At 36.4% G+C, this 14,434-nt stretch overlaps 1 protein-coding gene across 1 annotated transcript in view; it reads right to left on the bottom strand.

The window, feature by feature from the left end:
* Positions 1-14,434, bottom strand: part of PRKN (parkin RBR E3 ubiquitin protein ligase) — a 563,177-nt gene that overhangs the window by 101,570 nt on the left and 447,173 nt on the right. The window contains exon 9 of the mRNA XM_062489014.1: positions 7,083-7,232. Coding sequence (XP_062344998.1) covers positions 7,083-7,232 — 150 coding nt within the window. The remainder of the gene's footprint in view (positions 1-7,082; positions 7,233-14,434) is intronic.

Genomic DNA, 14,434 nt, shown 5'->3' with positions numbered 1-14,434 from the left:
TGACAAAGTCGAGTGTTTGGTGTCTCTAATGTGACACTCCCTAGCACCCTTCCAGGGGATTGTTTGATCTAACAGTTTATAAGGACTAAGAGTTAGTTGATAAATCCTAAAATCAACTACTGATGTGATTTTAAACCCACCTGGAATTTTATCTCATCCCTCAATTTAAAATGTGTCTCAAATGCTTGCAACTTTAGCTCACTCGTATGTCAGACAAATTGTTTAAATTGGGAGCATTTATCTTCTGCAAAACAATTGTTACAAATCCCAGTCTGAGCTGGTTTACATTCACAGACATCAGTTTTATCCTCTCTAGTTCCTAGGTCTGTGTGTCCAGTTTTGACTTATCTTTACAAGCAAGAACTTGATTTTACCCTAGTTTTCTCTAATACAATTTCCCTGACTCAAATACAGTGTTATTCTTATATCTGTGATATGTCTAGATTGCAGACAACATAATCTTCCATCCTCTTTTGGGTAACTACCTCTTTTCTCTGTTTCCTTGATCCTGTCTTAGAACACATATGACAGATTTTAATGGTTTTAAATTTTACCAGGTAGGCCACAGAATAATAAGTCAAGCAAAAACAACTGAAGACACTGCACTTCCAATTTGCAATGTGTAAGTACAAAGCCATTTTCCAGATGTCTGCATGATGCAGAAGTCAGGTAAAAGCTATACCCTACATAAATCAAGGGATACAGACTTTTATCACATGATATAAGTAATCCCATAATATTCTGGAGATCTAGCAGATGAAACTAATGAAATTTCAGTTTTAGCTCACACCAAATGGAAGAGAATTGTTTATTGTCTAACCATATCTTTCCAGCTAGTATTTCATGATTTGTGATGTAAAGGAAAAAGAAGTTATTCTTCTACTATTAAACCAAGTGCAAGTAATTGATTTGTTTTCTTTATAAAAGTATTTATTTTTCTTTTGGTAGTCCTGTGAAATAATGTGATCCATATTATTAAAAATGGAAACATTCTCTAGATTGCTTTATGCACTCACTGCTAACAGTCACCAGATCAGTAAATTGCCCTGTGCTGCAAGACATGGGCAATGGAAATAATGCACCTTGGCAGCAATACATAGCTGGCTAATTCCACAGTGCAATTCCGGGGTAAACACTTCATTAAAACAGTATCATTCTACTACATTTTTAAAAGTCCCATGCTTTTACAGGTAATTTTAACCTGTGTAAAACAGTACCAAAAAAAGCCCACAAAATCCAAAAAGAATTCTGGTCAGCCTGTCATATTTTTGCAATTGAACAACTTGCTCAGCTACTGAAGCATAATGTGTCAACAAGATGGAATTCCACTTTCTAAAGGCTAGAGTGCCCACTCAATAGAAGAAAGCAATACATGATTACTGCTAAGAGCTTGTGGCACAGTGCTAGCAACTCAACAATTAGAAATAATAGAAAATGTCTGTCTCATTTTCATTCCCCTTGAAAACACTCCCTATACAATATTATGAAACACTCCTGCTGTGAGTTGGTTTCTTAATTGCAGCAATATCTTCAGCTATTACCTTTTCCATGGTCACACCTTTCTGGTGAATTCTCTTAAAAGCAAAAATTTAATGACATACAGAACAAGGACAGAAGGACAGATACCTGAAATGTAATAACAAGGAGTAACCCTTCAATTTTGCAACAGCTACTAGATAGCAGCAATCTCCTATTTCCATTTTAGTGTTTTGCAAATGACATAAAGGTCTCAAGGTCTTTTATTTCTGAATTATTCCTCTGTTTTTCAAAACTGTGGAGCCTCTACTTTCTGCTTCAACTTCCATTCCCATCTTAAAACTTAAAAACTTCCCAACTTAAAACTGAAAAACACACAGCCCTTCTTCACCCATGACCTTTTATTCATCTGATTACAAAATTGAAAAAATTTTTTTCAGTGCAAATACCTTCAAAGGTTGTCTTGGATTACTACTACTCTTCTTGACTATCTTAATATCTCAAATTATTTAAAAAATTGCCTATTTTCTCTTTATATACATTAAACCTTCTCCTGGTACTACAAACAGAGAAACAAAGTACATGCCCTGAACCACACATTTATACCTACATCTTTGTTTGAAGATAAAGTCCTTGAGGTTAGTCAGACATTTTAACATTTTTGACTAGACACTACAGATGGAATAACGTGATAAAACCAGACTCAAGAGTGACAGGAATTAGAGAAAGTCCATATTGATCATGACAATGTGTTGCATTAAAACTGAACTTTGCAATAAAGGAGTTATAACTTCCAGTTGTGCAAACTGCTTTTTACTTCAAAAACGCTTGTGCACTTTCACATATATGACACAGTATTTGCAAGCTGGTTCAGATTCCAGAGGAAGTATAGATGCATTCACATAGCACTTCAACTGGCATATAAAGTCCTAAATTAAACAACTCTGTTCCAGAAGTTTAGAAGGACATACATTACTAACAAAACCATCATTTGAATTGTCAGAATTAAGTGGATAAGAACTTGTTGCTTGGAATTTTTTATAATTCAGATTTGTGTCCTCAAGACAAAAGATTTTCCCCAATTGTTTGGGGTTTTCCTACGTGCGTATCACTGAATTTAACAAAGACATTACTGAAGATGAGATGTGTCTGCTAGGACATGCACGAACACATGATGATATATCAAAAAAACCCCCAACTTTGCAAGCAACAGGAATATGTATTGCACTTCTCACCTGTTTTAGTGTCCTCTATTCTATTAAGCTTACTGAAAAAGCAGACAATTATTAATCCTACAAATATGGTGCAATTGCTTTTGACATATGCTTCCTTCGCCATGGAAGAAGAATGCAAGAAGAAATCAATGGGAAAAAATTTCTGGGCAGAGTGAAATTGCCTTAGGGATTTTGTTTTATGCAATACAACAGCCTAGGAATTCTATTTATAAGGAAGACGTGGTATTTATATCTATTGATTTTTTCAGGGCCCTCTTGTAGTCTGCAGCCATAAAATTTCACCTGTCCTAGATGGGAACACATCTCTTGATGGTCTTCAATGTACTATGTTTATGGAAAAGTAAATATGGTGTAAAAGATGAAATAACCCCAAATTTTGTGTTCCCTTTGCAAAACTATAAAATTTACTTTATCATTGCACATTAAATACACTACATTTGAGTACCTACCTGCAGATTGGATTTTCACATTAGGGGATCTCAAAGAAAAACATAAAAAACATCAGTTAGGTCAGCTTATTCCTAAGATCTTTTAAATTGTCACTCAGACCTTAGTATAGTTTAGAGCGGTCTCAGGACCTCCATGGACCTTCAAGAGTCAGGTCTCCTAACCAGGGATTATCGAACAACAGCCAATTTTTGGAAATCATTCTTCTTTGTGCTGATATATGCTATGCTAGAAATGAATAAACTCAAGGAGAAAAGACGGGCAGAGGCTCTGTATCCAGTATCCTGTATCTCCCTTCTCACTCCATTTCAAGGGATAGGTCAACTGATATTGCATGCTGCAAAACATTCACCACTGTTGCTGCACAACACTGTGGATGCAAAATCTGGGATGCAAAATCTGGGAAGCAGTTACACATCAGTCAGTTATCATTCCACTGAAAGATACTGACATGGAATGTTTTGCAAGGCAACTGAGCCGTATGTGTAGAAACCAAGGCACACTTCTTAACAAACAAGTCGTATAGTCCCTTTTGAAGATCCATTCTAACCTCTTTTTAACTCCAAGCTTCTTTAATGTGCAGTAAGTAATATGCCAATATAATATAAAACAAGACAAAAATGTTTTATTCATAAAGCTTTTGTATGTCTTGTTTACCACTGCTGTTCCTGTACCTAGGCCAGCTGGTACAATATGAACTATCTGCTATGTTTTGTTGCTGTTTTCTAGCATTAAATATGTCAAGATTTTATAGCTGAGCAATGGAAGTTCGTAACAAAAGTCTGATGCATAGTAATGAAGGCAGAATAGTGTATAATAGTATTGTCTTAGTAAATAAATTAATAAGTTTATGGCTAATAATAAAAAATACGGAAGATTAGACATCAGTAGAGTCAGTCAGTGGTACCACAACATGAATTTAGGTGAGGAATATCCATAATCATTAAAAGGATATCTGCATGCTCCTATTCAGTAAAAATAAACCTTTAGTATTGGGTGGTTTTTATTTGCTTGTTTGTTTTTTTTGCCTGAAAGCCTGAACAGATCGCAGTGCCTGACTGCAAAGGGTACATATGGGGATGCTTACATTTAAACCTCTTTCCTTATCTTTTCGGTACAGTTCTGTATAGGTATTTACCAGACTCTTTCTAGGCCCTGTCTGTTGCTGTTTTCAAATTTCCCAAGACAAAGCAAAATCCATCTTTTAACTTTACCAAAGGCCCTTTTAGCAAATTATAAGCACTCTCCTGGAGATTCACATCTCCCTTTGATACCATTGGCAGATCCTCTGCAAAAACAAATTCTATTTTCCCATTCCACAAAACAGAAGAATAAATCGAGGAATCCAAAATGTCTGCATCCTAGCCTAGCTCAGTCACGTGTACATTTTTCATTATTCCTTTAGTTTTGGTCATGGTCCTTGTATGTTTGGGACTGCCTCCCACTGTTATCTCACTGAATATTGGAATATTTATTTTGCTTCCTTCCCTGGTGACTAGGTTATTCTTTTTTGGGTTCCTTTACTTCTGTAAAATGGCTGCTGAAATACCTTCTCACTCACAGTCTTGACTCTCTCTTGACCACCTGTCCTTCCTCTCTCCCCTGAGTCATCTCATCAGCAAGTCAAAATCCTCAGCTACCTGACAGTGTTAGCTACCAAAACATACCCATTCAGGCCTGAACAATCAATTTGTTTTGTTCAATAGACAGCTATTTCTCTGCAAGAACTTTTGTGTGAATAAAATGGGCCAGTGATGTTGGCTATAACTTCTGCTGTTATCAATATGAACTTCAACCAAACACAGAGGTTCAAATACCCTAAAAGAGACTCTACATATCTGAAGTACAGCTTAAATAATGATGCAGATATTCATAAAGAATCTCCAGCTTCACACTACTTTTCTTATTTCTTTGCTTAGCAGCTTCAGAAAGGAATGCATTTCTAATCTAAGAGGTACAGGTTTTAAGTATTGCAAGACATCTTTTGCAGTCTATTTTTTGGATGGATAATAGGGACATTCTTCATCTCTTTGAGGGCTTTTCTTTGAGCTTGTAAATCATGCATACTCTTATGAGGGAATGCTGAGCTCTGAAATGGATCTTCTGGGATTCCATAAAAATTAGTGGAAGGCCTTCACACTGAAAAAGGTTAGGTTTTGACTGGGAAAAACCACACCACAGTTTAAGAATAGAAAACACTGAAAACGACTTAATGAACTAAAAATAAATAGCTTTTCTAATTGTCTTGGTGTACTTGCAGGTGGATCTTTACCTTCAGCCAACTTTATCACCAGCATCTAACTTCTCTGCTAGGACCATCACAACAGGAAGTCTGTGACAAAATCTCCTTGAAGTTACCACTTTTTAGGGTGCAAAAAAAGATGCAAAGGCATATATTTTCATTCCGTTCCATTATGGATTCTGAGGGAGGACCTTAATGTTACCAAAATTTGGCTTCCAGACCACCTCCTGCTTCTCATTTCAGCCTCAGTGAATTGTACCCTGTAATATTCAAGACATCACATAATTCCAAACAAAGGGTGAGCTTACACTCAAGACTGCAGATCTGATCAGTACCCAGCACAGTGCAGAGTCCTTAGAAGGAAACAGAGCAGTTTGCTAAACCAGGCAATGTATCAATCCTTTACGCTATGTACACTTTATTTACAGGGCATTTGCAGATTCAGAATGATGATGAATGAAGCTGCAAAATACAGCATGATTTTCACCACTTCCAGGCAGAAACCTGAACAAAAATGATATGTGATGTTATCTTTTTTAACCAATCCTTAGTAGTTAATCTAGAGACATTCCCCTTTGTTTATGCAGTCATGTTTCTTATTACTTTCCCAGATTCTGCTTTATTTGGTAGCCCCATATCTGCTCAGTAAATTTGGGCAGCACTCTGTTTTACATGCACCACTGCATGGACAGATAGGAAGTCTTACCAAGGTCGACAGATGCTAACCTACTCAAAGAAGAAAAGTTACTGCCACTTCCTAGTTCAGCAAACTATTATTCTTCCATGGTATCAGTTTGGGCAACATCAAAACTGCAATAAAAAGTGCATTTTCCACAAGAAGGACAGCAGAAAGAGTAACCTAGTATTTTACAAATACAGATATTTTATCTTCTCTCATAGTGTTTGTGGGATTCTGCCATAATGCCAACTATGGAAAGAGTCACATAGTGCAAACACCAGTTAGTCACTCTGACCAAACATTTAATAGGTTCCTTTATCTATAGATTTATCTCTACATACATCCATTTTCCCCAAAGCTTGATTCTTGTAAAGTACTTGCTTTTTCTACTGCCAAAAATGTTGATGGTCCATACAATGTGGTATCTTAGCAAAAGTATTTTCAAGTTTCATCTGATTTTGATTTCCATAAATTCACCATTAATTGTTCATTCCCATTGCTTAAAAGTAATTTTTATGAGTAAACAAAAATATTTCTATTTCTTTTCATCGTGTATTCTAATGTGCACAAGCAATGTCACTGCAGTGTCAGGAACAGGCTATACTATCTCTTTTTTTTTCTGTAAAAAAATTAATACAATGAATGGTTTAAGATCCTGTTCATTTTTGCTAGGTTCTAGGAGAAGAAAGTCAGAGCGCATTTGGATTTTTGTTTGCACAGTTCAATTTCTACCTGTAACTACTCAGCAACTTCTTAAACCAAATAAAGCAAAGAATTATGGAATGGACACATTCTACATTATGAAGTCATCATTCCTAAGCCATTGTGTTATATTTAAATTGTTTATTGGGCTGTGTTACCCCACTCTGGTGTGAAGGGGAGTTCAGAGTCACTGAGGGAAAAGGTAAAAAAGCCAACCATATTTTCCCCCTTGGTCTTAGCTTGTTCGTTACACAATGTCAATTATTTCCCACACCACTAGAAGGAAAATGCAGGTTCTTACCCCACAGCCTATCCCGTTGCCTGGTTCACAGACGATTCTCCTCAGCCCTGGCTCAGGAAGCAGACCTGCCCCACAGCCAGGGGTTGGACACAGCACTCCTCCCATCTGCAGCACACATTCCTCGGCCCCATAGCGCTGGTAGCGGCTGTACTACAACACAGCAGAACACACTGGTGTTTAACTCCTAGCATCATGCAAAGAAAACCCCCAAATCCTTGAGTTTGACTATCCCACATAATGCAGTCAATTGTCCCAATGTCTCACATGCTAAGTTCAGGTTATTTGTCAAAAGTCTAAAATTTTGCGGTATTATTAAATGGGGTGTCACTCTGCTCTAGCTCACATCATGTGTATTGTTTTCTGGCTCACAGCCATTTTCGCCACCAGAAGACTTTGTGGGATATTAAAATCAAGAAAACAGCAGACTGTTTCTGTAAGTAACATTGATTAGACTTATATTAATATAAAAATATTATAAACACAATAAAAATAATCCAACAGAGAAATTATAACTCCTGTGTACAGCACTGAAGAGAACACACAAAAAAACCCCTTCAGGGATCTATAGCTAGAAGCAAGGTAATGTTTTAGACCTCAAGGGCTGTAAAAATTCACCTAGGCAACTTTATTTGAAAAGCAAGCTTATCATTAAACTGATCAGCAGAATAATGCTTATATGCATCCATTTCAATGTTACGTTAATTTTTTTCCCATGTCTCACATGACATTTTCTTAAATTTTTTCACTCTCATTTAATTCCATCCTGATAGCCTAAAAGGCCATGGACATGCCTTAATTTTAATTTTAATTATGGAGACACTGACTCACAGCAATATTAAGTAACATGCTCAGTGAAAAAATGCCTGCTCTAAAATGACTGATGTCACTGCAATAGCTTCCCCATGTCTAATTTACCCTGCTTTCAGCCAGAGATAAGCTGAGATAGTACAAATCATGCTGTGTACATGTAAATCACATCCACTCTTGGTTTCTTGGTGTTGGTGCAGTTCCACACCAGTGGCTGTATAACCACTGTAAACCAGACTTCAGGTTCACCTCAATCTGCTCTATTGTGGAAGGAAATAAATAAAAGCATCTGGTCCTAACAGCCGCAATGAAAACAGGCAAATCCAAAAGGCCAAAGAGGAAGGGAGTAGGTATGAATTTTCTCTGTAAGCAGACTTTATGGTGTGCTAAAGAAACAAAACAGAACTTTATGTTACAGCACTCACAACAGTATTTAGTGCGTTATAAGATTTTATCCCATAATGGCTCATGAAAATACTGTTCCCTTTTTTGGGAGGACAGAAAATAAAAAAATCATCTTTCTCCAATCCACACCATTCTCGAAAGAAATCTTCAAAGAAAATGGAAGCTTTAGGACAAACACTTCATACACACAGCATATAAAGAAAAATTGTAAATTCCAAAGAAAGCTCTACCACACATCATCTGGGTACATTTCAGAAGATTCTTCTGCAAATGCTGTCACAACATGTCTTGTTAAACTGGCTTCTTAAAATAATATTAGAGTTCTTAAAAGACTATAACATGTACACAAAAGTTTGCATCACAAAAAAAAAAAACAAACTAAAAGGATCCAACTTTGTTAATTAACGAAAAATCCAAATAACCTCTGAAAAGAAAAAAAAAATCTAAATGGGGAAAAAGACTTAAAAATACCTTTCAGTGTATAAACAACAGCCAGAAATTCTGACTTAAGAATCTTGTATTTGGAAAATAAGAGTATTTTGAGAAATGTGCAAGACATATCTGCAAAGTCTTCTTGTATGTGGGGGTTCAAGAAGTCAACTGGTTTTCCTGCGTTATTATTATCCTGGAACCCAGAGCAATGCCATAAATATTTAGTGTTGGATGTTCTCAATTTTCAGCAAAGCTTGTGATCCTTCTACTAAATATGTGTTGAGTGAGTCATTTGGCTAGCCTTTATAGAAATATAGGTAACCATAGCTCCAAAACTCTCTAGTAGCCTAATTTTAATTCAGGGCACAAACTGAAAGACCTCTAGGTGAGGATGGTGATTGTCTTACCCTGTTGAGAGGGAACTTTGTGCTGCATGTGGGATTATTAACAGCTTCTCATTATGAAGGCAAACACCAGTGACACTGTGGCTGAGATTCTGACAGCATTTACAGTAAAAATTCTCAGCAGAAAAAAAAAAGACTATACTTTCCAGCCATTAACTAAAAGGGCCTGGAGAGATTTTCTATTCCCCTCACTTAATTTTTTTAAAATTTATCTTTTTAGGGGAAGATACAGAATAAACAGAATATAAATGTCCAGTTTACCTACAGGCAAGGTGAACAGCAACATCATTTTCTGTCCAACAAATCTGACATTTTATTATACTGGTTCAGTGCAGGACTCATGCCAAATAGGGTTGGCACCCTCACTGGTGATTCTCACACTATAACAGCCAAAAAAATGATCTAGAAAAGATTCTGCAAAATTCATTTGCATATCTTGATATCTAGTTACCAGCCTGTATTCTGCCTTCAAATTCCAGATACCTTTATGTAATTTTCCAATTTCTATTTCCTTGTGTCCTGCTCAATTAAAACCCAGCAACCAGCTGAAACACAAAGTAGCAGAACATATACATGTTTGCTGCCATAACACAATCTACACAACATATGTGGATTTGTATTCTTTATTCAGTGGCCTGAAACAAAATGGCTCACTTTACATTAAGGGTGCACTTATAAAAAACTTGTAAAGGACCAATACAATTATCATTAATTATTAATTAACCTTTCGCATATAGTGACAGACCATATGTATTAAGAGACATTTTTTCCTATACACCACAACCATACATATCATACCAGACTAAAAATGCATTTAACATGCATTAAGCAAGTCAGTTTTCAAGAGCCCTTAAATGTCTTTGAGGCCCATGATGTGTTTTTGATCACATTTCCAGATAAGATATTTAAGGATATTACAGCACACAGCACCCACTTCGCCTCTTAACTGGAGACCTAATGTAGAATTAATTGAGTTTAGTTTGAATTTCCACAGTGATGATGCCTGTAGTTACACTGGTTGTGTAGACTTCTTTTATTATTAACAGGAGAGATGAGATGGAATTCATCTTTACTCCTTAGATTTGTACAGCAGCATAAGAACTGAGCCTTCAAGTGCCTTGTTTTTTTTTAAAAATAATGAGAGATTAGGCAACTTCCTAGATAATGGCACCTGAAATTAGGTGACTCTTACAATAGCTGCTTTAGTTCCAATAATTCTGATCCTAACTCACCTGCCCTAAGCTATTTTTAAAACCAAGGCTTAGGTATCGAAATAACTTAGAATGTGAACCACCTCACAGAACTTTAACTCATCTAAAATGACTCATCTAGCCTAAACAAGGCTCCAAATGAATGAGAACAAATAGGATCTCAAGGAGGGCATTTACCCTGACTTAGACATGATGTCTAGGATAGATAAGATCAATCACCCTATGGAAGTGCTATGGCTGAAGCTGAGAAAACTAACTTAGGCTAGATATCTAACATGCAAAGAGCTGTCACTGAAAGACGAATCTAGCTCTTCTGTCCATTCAAAGTACTTCACAGTATCTATTACTCAATTTTTATCAGTGTGCCTCCTATTTAGAGATGCACTCATCATGTGTAAAGTTGTTCTGCATGCTACAAGGAGGAAAGTATCTCCAATTATTTTTAGGAAAAACCTCTCACAAAGTATAATACCTGGGAAACTTGATGGAACTGGCATTCATGGCACCTGATTTCATTCCTGGCAGCAGCACAGCCTTCCTGTGGCTTTCATGTAAGTCATTTAATCTATGCTTCTCATCAGTTCCCCATTTGTAAAGAGGAAGAATGATACTTTCTGATTTCAATGTAATGTTAAGAGGCAAAACCATTAATAGTCATGAGGACGTCAAATACTATGGTAATGAGTGGCATAAAATTACACAGAAATCACCAACCATCTACTGCTGCTAGAAAGCAGCTTCCAGGCAAAGCATGTCAGGCATTTATATGCTACTGTAATAAGGTCCTCAGTAATACAGGTTGGTAAATAGTTGCTGGATTCCCCCATAACTATATATTTAAATGCCTATTTTGAAAAACAAAACAAAATAAAGCTTCATAAATACAATTTATTCTAAAACATTGGTGCTAAGACAGTTAAAGGTATATGAACAAGGTAGTTGTAAATCATTGTTTTTTTTTCTCTGAAAACTGCATCCCTTTGTGAACCTTCCCCTCAAATTGTGAATTGCCCCAGTCAGCCCAAATCTATACTTTTCAGGGAATAATATTTGGAGTGGAAAAAGCTCTACTTATAAGCTCTACTTACGGTATTTTGACCATAGAACAAAGTTATTTTGTGTAATCTTTGTTTGAAAAGCCTTTAGATTATAAATTACAGTATGGCATAGACACGGAGGCTGGATAATTGTAGCCATTTATTCCTTGCTCTCTGCTTTCCAGGTTGGGATGGTTTCCCTTGAGTCTTAGAATGATACTGGGTTTTCAAGCAGTGAAAATCAATCATTTGATGTTGTAAATCAAGGGTAATATAAATGAAATCTCTGGTCTGACACAGGAATACCAGGTTAACCACAGATTGCAGTCTTTTCAGTTACACTGAGATTCAGATACCAAAAAGAAACTGAAATGCACCTGGATGTACAAAACTCCTGAAAAACACACTTTGTGAACACAGTGATTCATGGCTGTGTCAATTAATTTACAAATTATGATTTAATATCATAGAATTATAGCATGGATAGGGTTGGAAGGATTCTCAAAGGTCATTTATTCCAATCCCCCTGGCACAGGACACATGCCTTGAGCCATTTTAATTTTGCTTTTACGCTTTGGGCATTGTTTGTTTTTATTTTCCTTTTTTTCACCCTACACATCTAAAAGCATCTGCTCAGTAGCAGCCTTGCAGACAACTCTGGACAAAAGTATAACAGTAGATGTAAAGGCCAAATTTCTGAAACGTAATTCAATTACTTGTTTCTTTAACTGCATGTAAGAGTCTCAGAGGAAAGCAAATCTACTTTCTGGAGTCAGATTGTTTTTACTGCTTCTATAAATCAAATAACCATCTGTGTGTTTCAAAATTAGATTGTGGAGGCTATGAGTCCATAATGTAGACTAAGCACTTTATTTATATGTATTATGCACATACAAAAGCTCCAAGAATTAGTTCCATAATGTAATTAGGCAACTTACAGTATGAAACCAGTAGTACTCCTTGGACTAGTAAAAATACATACAAATGTGTAATCTAAATACAGATTAAAAAGTGATGAACTGACATGCCTCTCCATGGACACCCCTAATTTATTTTTCCTGAGTTTTTGAGCTTCTCTGCTGGCCCCTGGTCTGATTGGAAGAGCAAGTTCAGAGCAACAGCTCCTTAATACCACAGGAGTACCCAAGAAAGACAAGCACCTCTAGAGGGCTGGAATTTGCCTGACTGTAGAGTCATGGAAAACTGGATAAGGCAGTTTTTTGAAGAAAATATTTAGGAAAATATATATTTAGGAAATTTAGGAAACCTCTAACTGGACCAGTGCACCACAATTCACAGACAGAATTAAACTGGAGTAGAGACAGGGAGGAATAAAAACAAAAAGATTGCAGTGAGTGAAATGATATGAAAGCAAGAACAAGGTGATGAATATGAAAATAGGAAATACAGAACAGAGGATATTGAAACAGGTTGTATTGGAAATCAAACTGAATATATGAAGGGCAATATGTAATGAAGATAGGGGACTGAGCACTGTGGAAAGGATTAGCACTGTATTTATAAACTACTGGAAGTTTGGGATCTTCCAGTGGGTATTTGGGGGATCAGTCTGAATAGACTGAATGCCAGACAAACATTTGGTTTCTTCTGACCCTTGTGGAGCTCAAATGCACATTCCTCTTTCTGCTGCAAGTAACAGCCATCAAGGCTGTAATTGATGCAAGGTAATCTGTTCAGCTGATGCTGTTGCAAACTGTGGAACATTTTCAGTGTAGTAGCTACTGGCTCCCAATTCTCAGGTCACAAGAGTGAACACATGCATATTTCCTGAAAGCAGATCAAAGCTATCCAAGGAATGCAAGGAGTCCTAACTTCCACATGCACCCAAGATCCTGAACACTGGGGGTCAAATCTTCCCTCTGAAATAAATAAAAGCTGGGGGGAACAGAAATTTGAATTCTGTATAAAATGACACATTTTCTTTTTTTGGTTTTAACAGAAAAATAAATTCCTTTGAATTAGTTTTGACAAAGTACCTTCTACTTTCTTTCTCTTCATCCTTTATTTCAGCGGTTGAACCAAAATATATGACTTTTACTTGCCTACTGTACAATAAGTTCAAAAAGCGTAAGAATGTAGAGATATTCTGCTTATGACAAGAATTTAAAGGCTAAAGTTATGATAATCCAGAAGCAACAAAACTGAGGAATTCACATGAACCTCAATTACCTCTGAGTGAGGTGGTTAGGAGACATTGCAGGCAGGTATAGTGTAGGAAGGAAAGAGAGGCATATCACTAGTCAAATGAAGTTACAAGACTATAAAGTCTGTCGTGAAGCTCCAGCTATTAAAAAAAAAAGGTGGTGTAAAGAGGATCAAGAGTTCAATGCAGTAGTCCTAGAGAACAAGCAATGGGACTGTGGTGACAAATCAAAAAGGTGGGCCAAATGAGATGGAGAGAAAAGAAATATTAGATGGAAAAATGGCAGAGACTGAGAGATGTCTGTAGGTATCACTTGCACTGAATAGTTGCTGAAGCCAAGGGACTGGGTGGGAAGCCACAGAGGTGTAAGAAATTACACTGGCAAAGATAAAGGTTTTGGAATACTAACAAAATAGCTTTGTCTTAGTAGTTATGAACTGGAGAAATCATCCAGTGAAAAATTATTTTGCTTTTTAACTAATTAGAATTACTTGGATGTAGCTTATATTTTTTCCAAGTGTAGTTATCAAAAAATCTTAACTCAGATATACTTCAGAAGCACTTTGTTGATCACATTTGACAGTTTCCTGTACTAAACTCAGCTGATTAATTAGAATTGTCATATGACATTATTTTTGTCTGAACAGGTAAATATATATCAATTACTTTAGGACTGACCTGACATGAATATTCAGTAACACACATTTGAAAAAAAAAATTCCTCTAGCAAGTATTGCAATTAAAAAAAAAAAATCAACCTTGTCACACTCACACATTGTAGACAAAATCCTTCCAAGCCTCAACTAATGTCAAATGATCTCTAACCATGCTGTGTTAATTTCATACTTGATTTCTGTATCTTCTAAAGTTGCAGCTCACTGTAAAATCTAGC

Source organism: Cinclus cinclus, chromosome 3 (assembly GCF_963662255.1).
Source record: "Cinclus cinclus chromosome 3, bCinCin1.1, whole genome shotgun sequence".
Lineage (NCBI taxonomy): Eukaryota > Metazoa > Chordata > Aves > Passeriformes > Cinclidae > Cinclus > Cinclus cinclus.
Note: the sequence above shows the minus strand (reverse complement) of the source record. Positions and strands in the feature narration are given on the sequence as shown.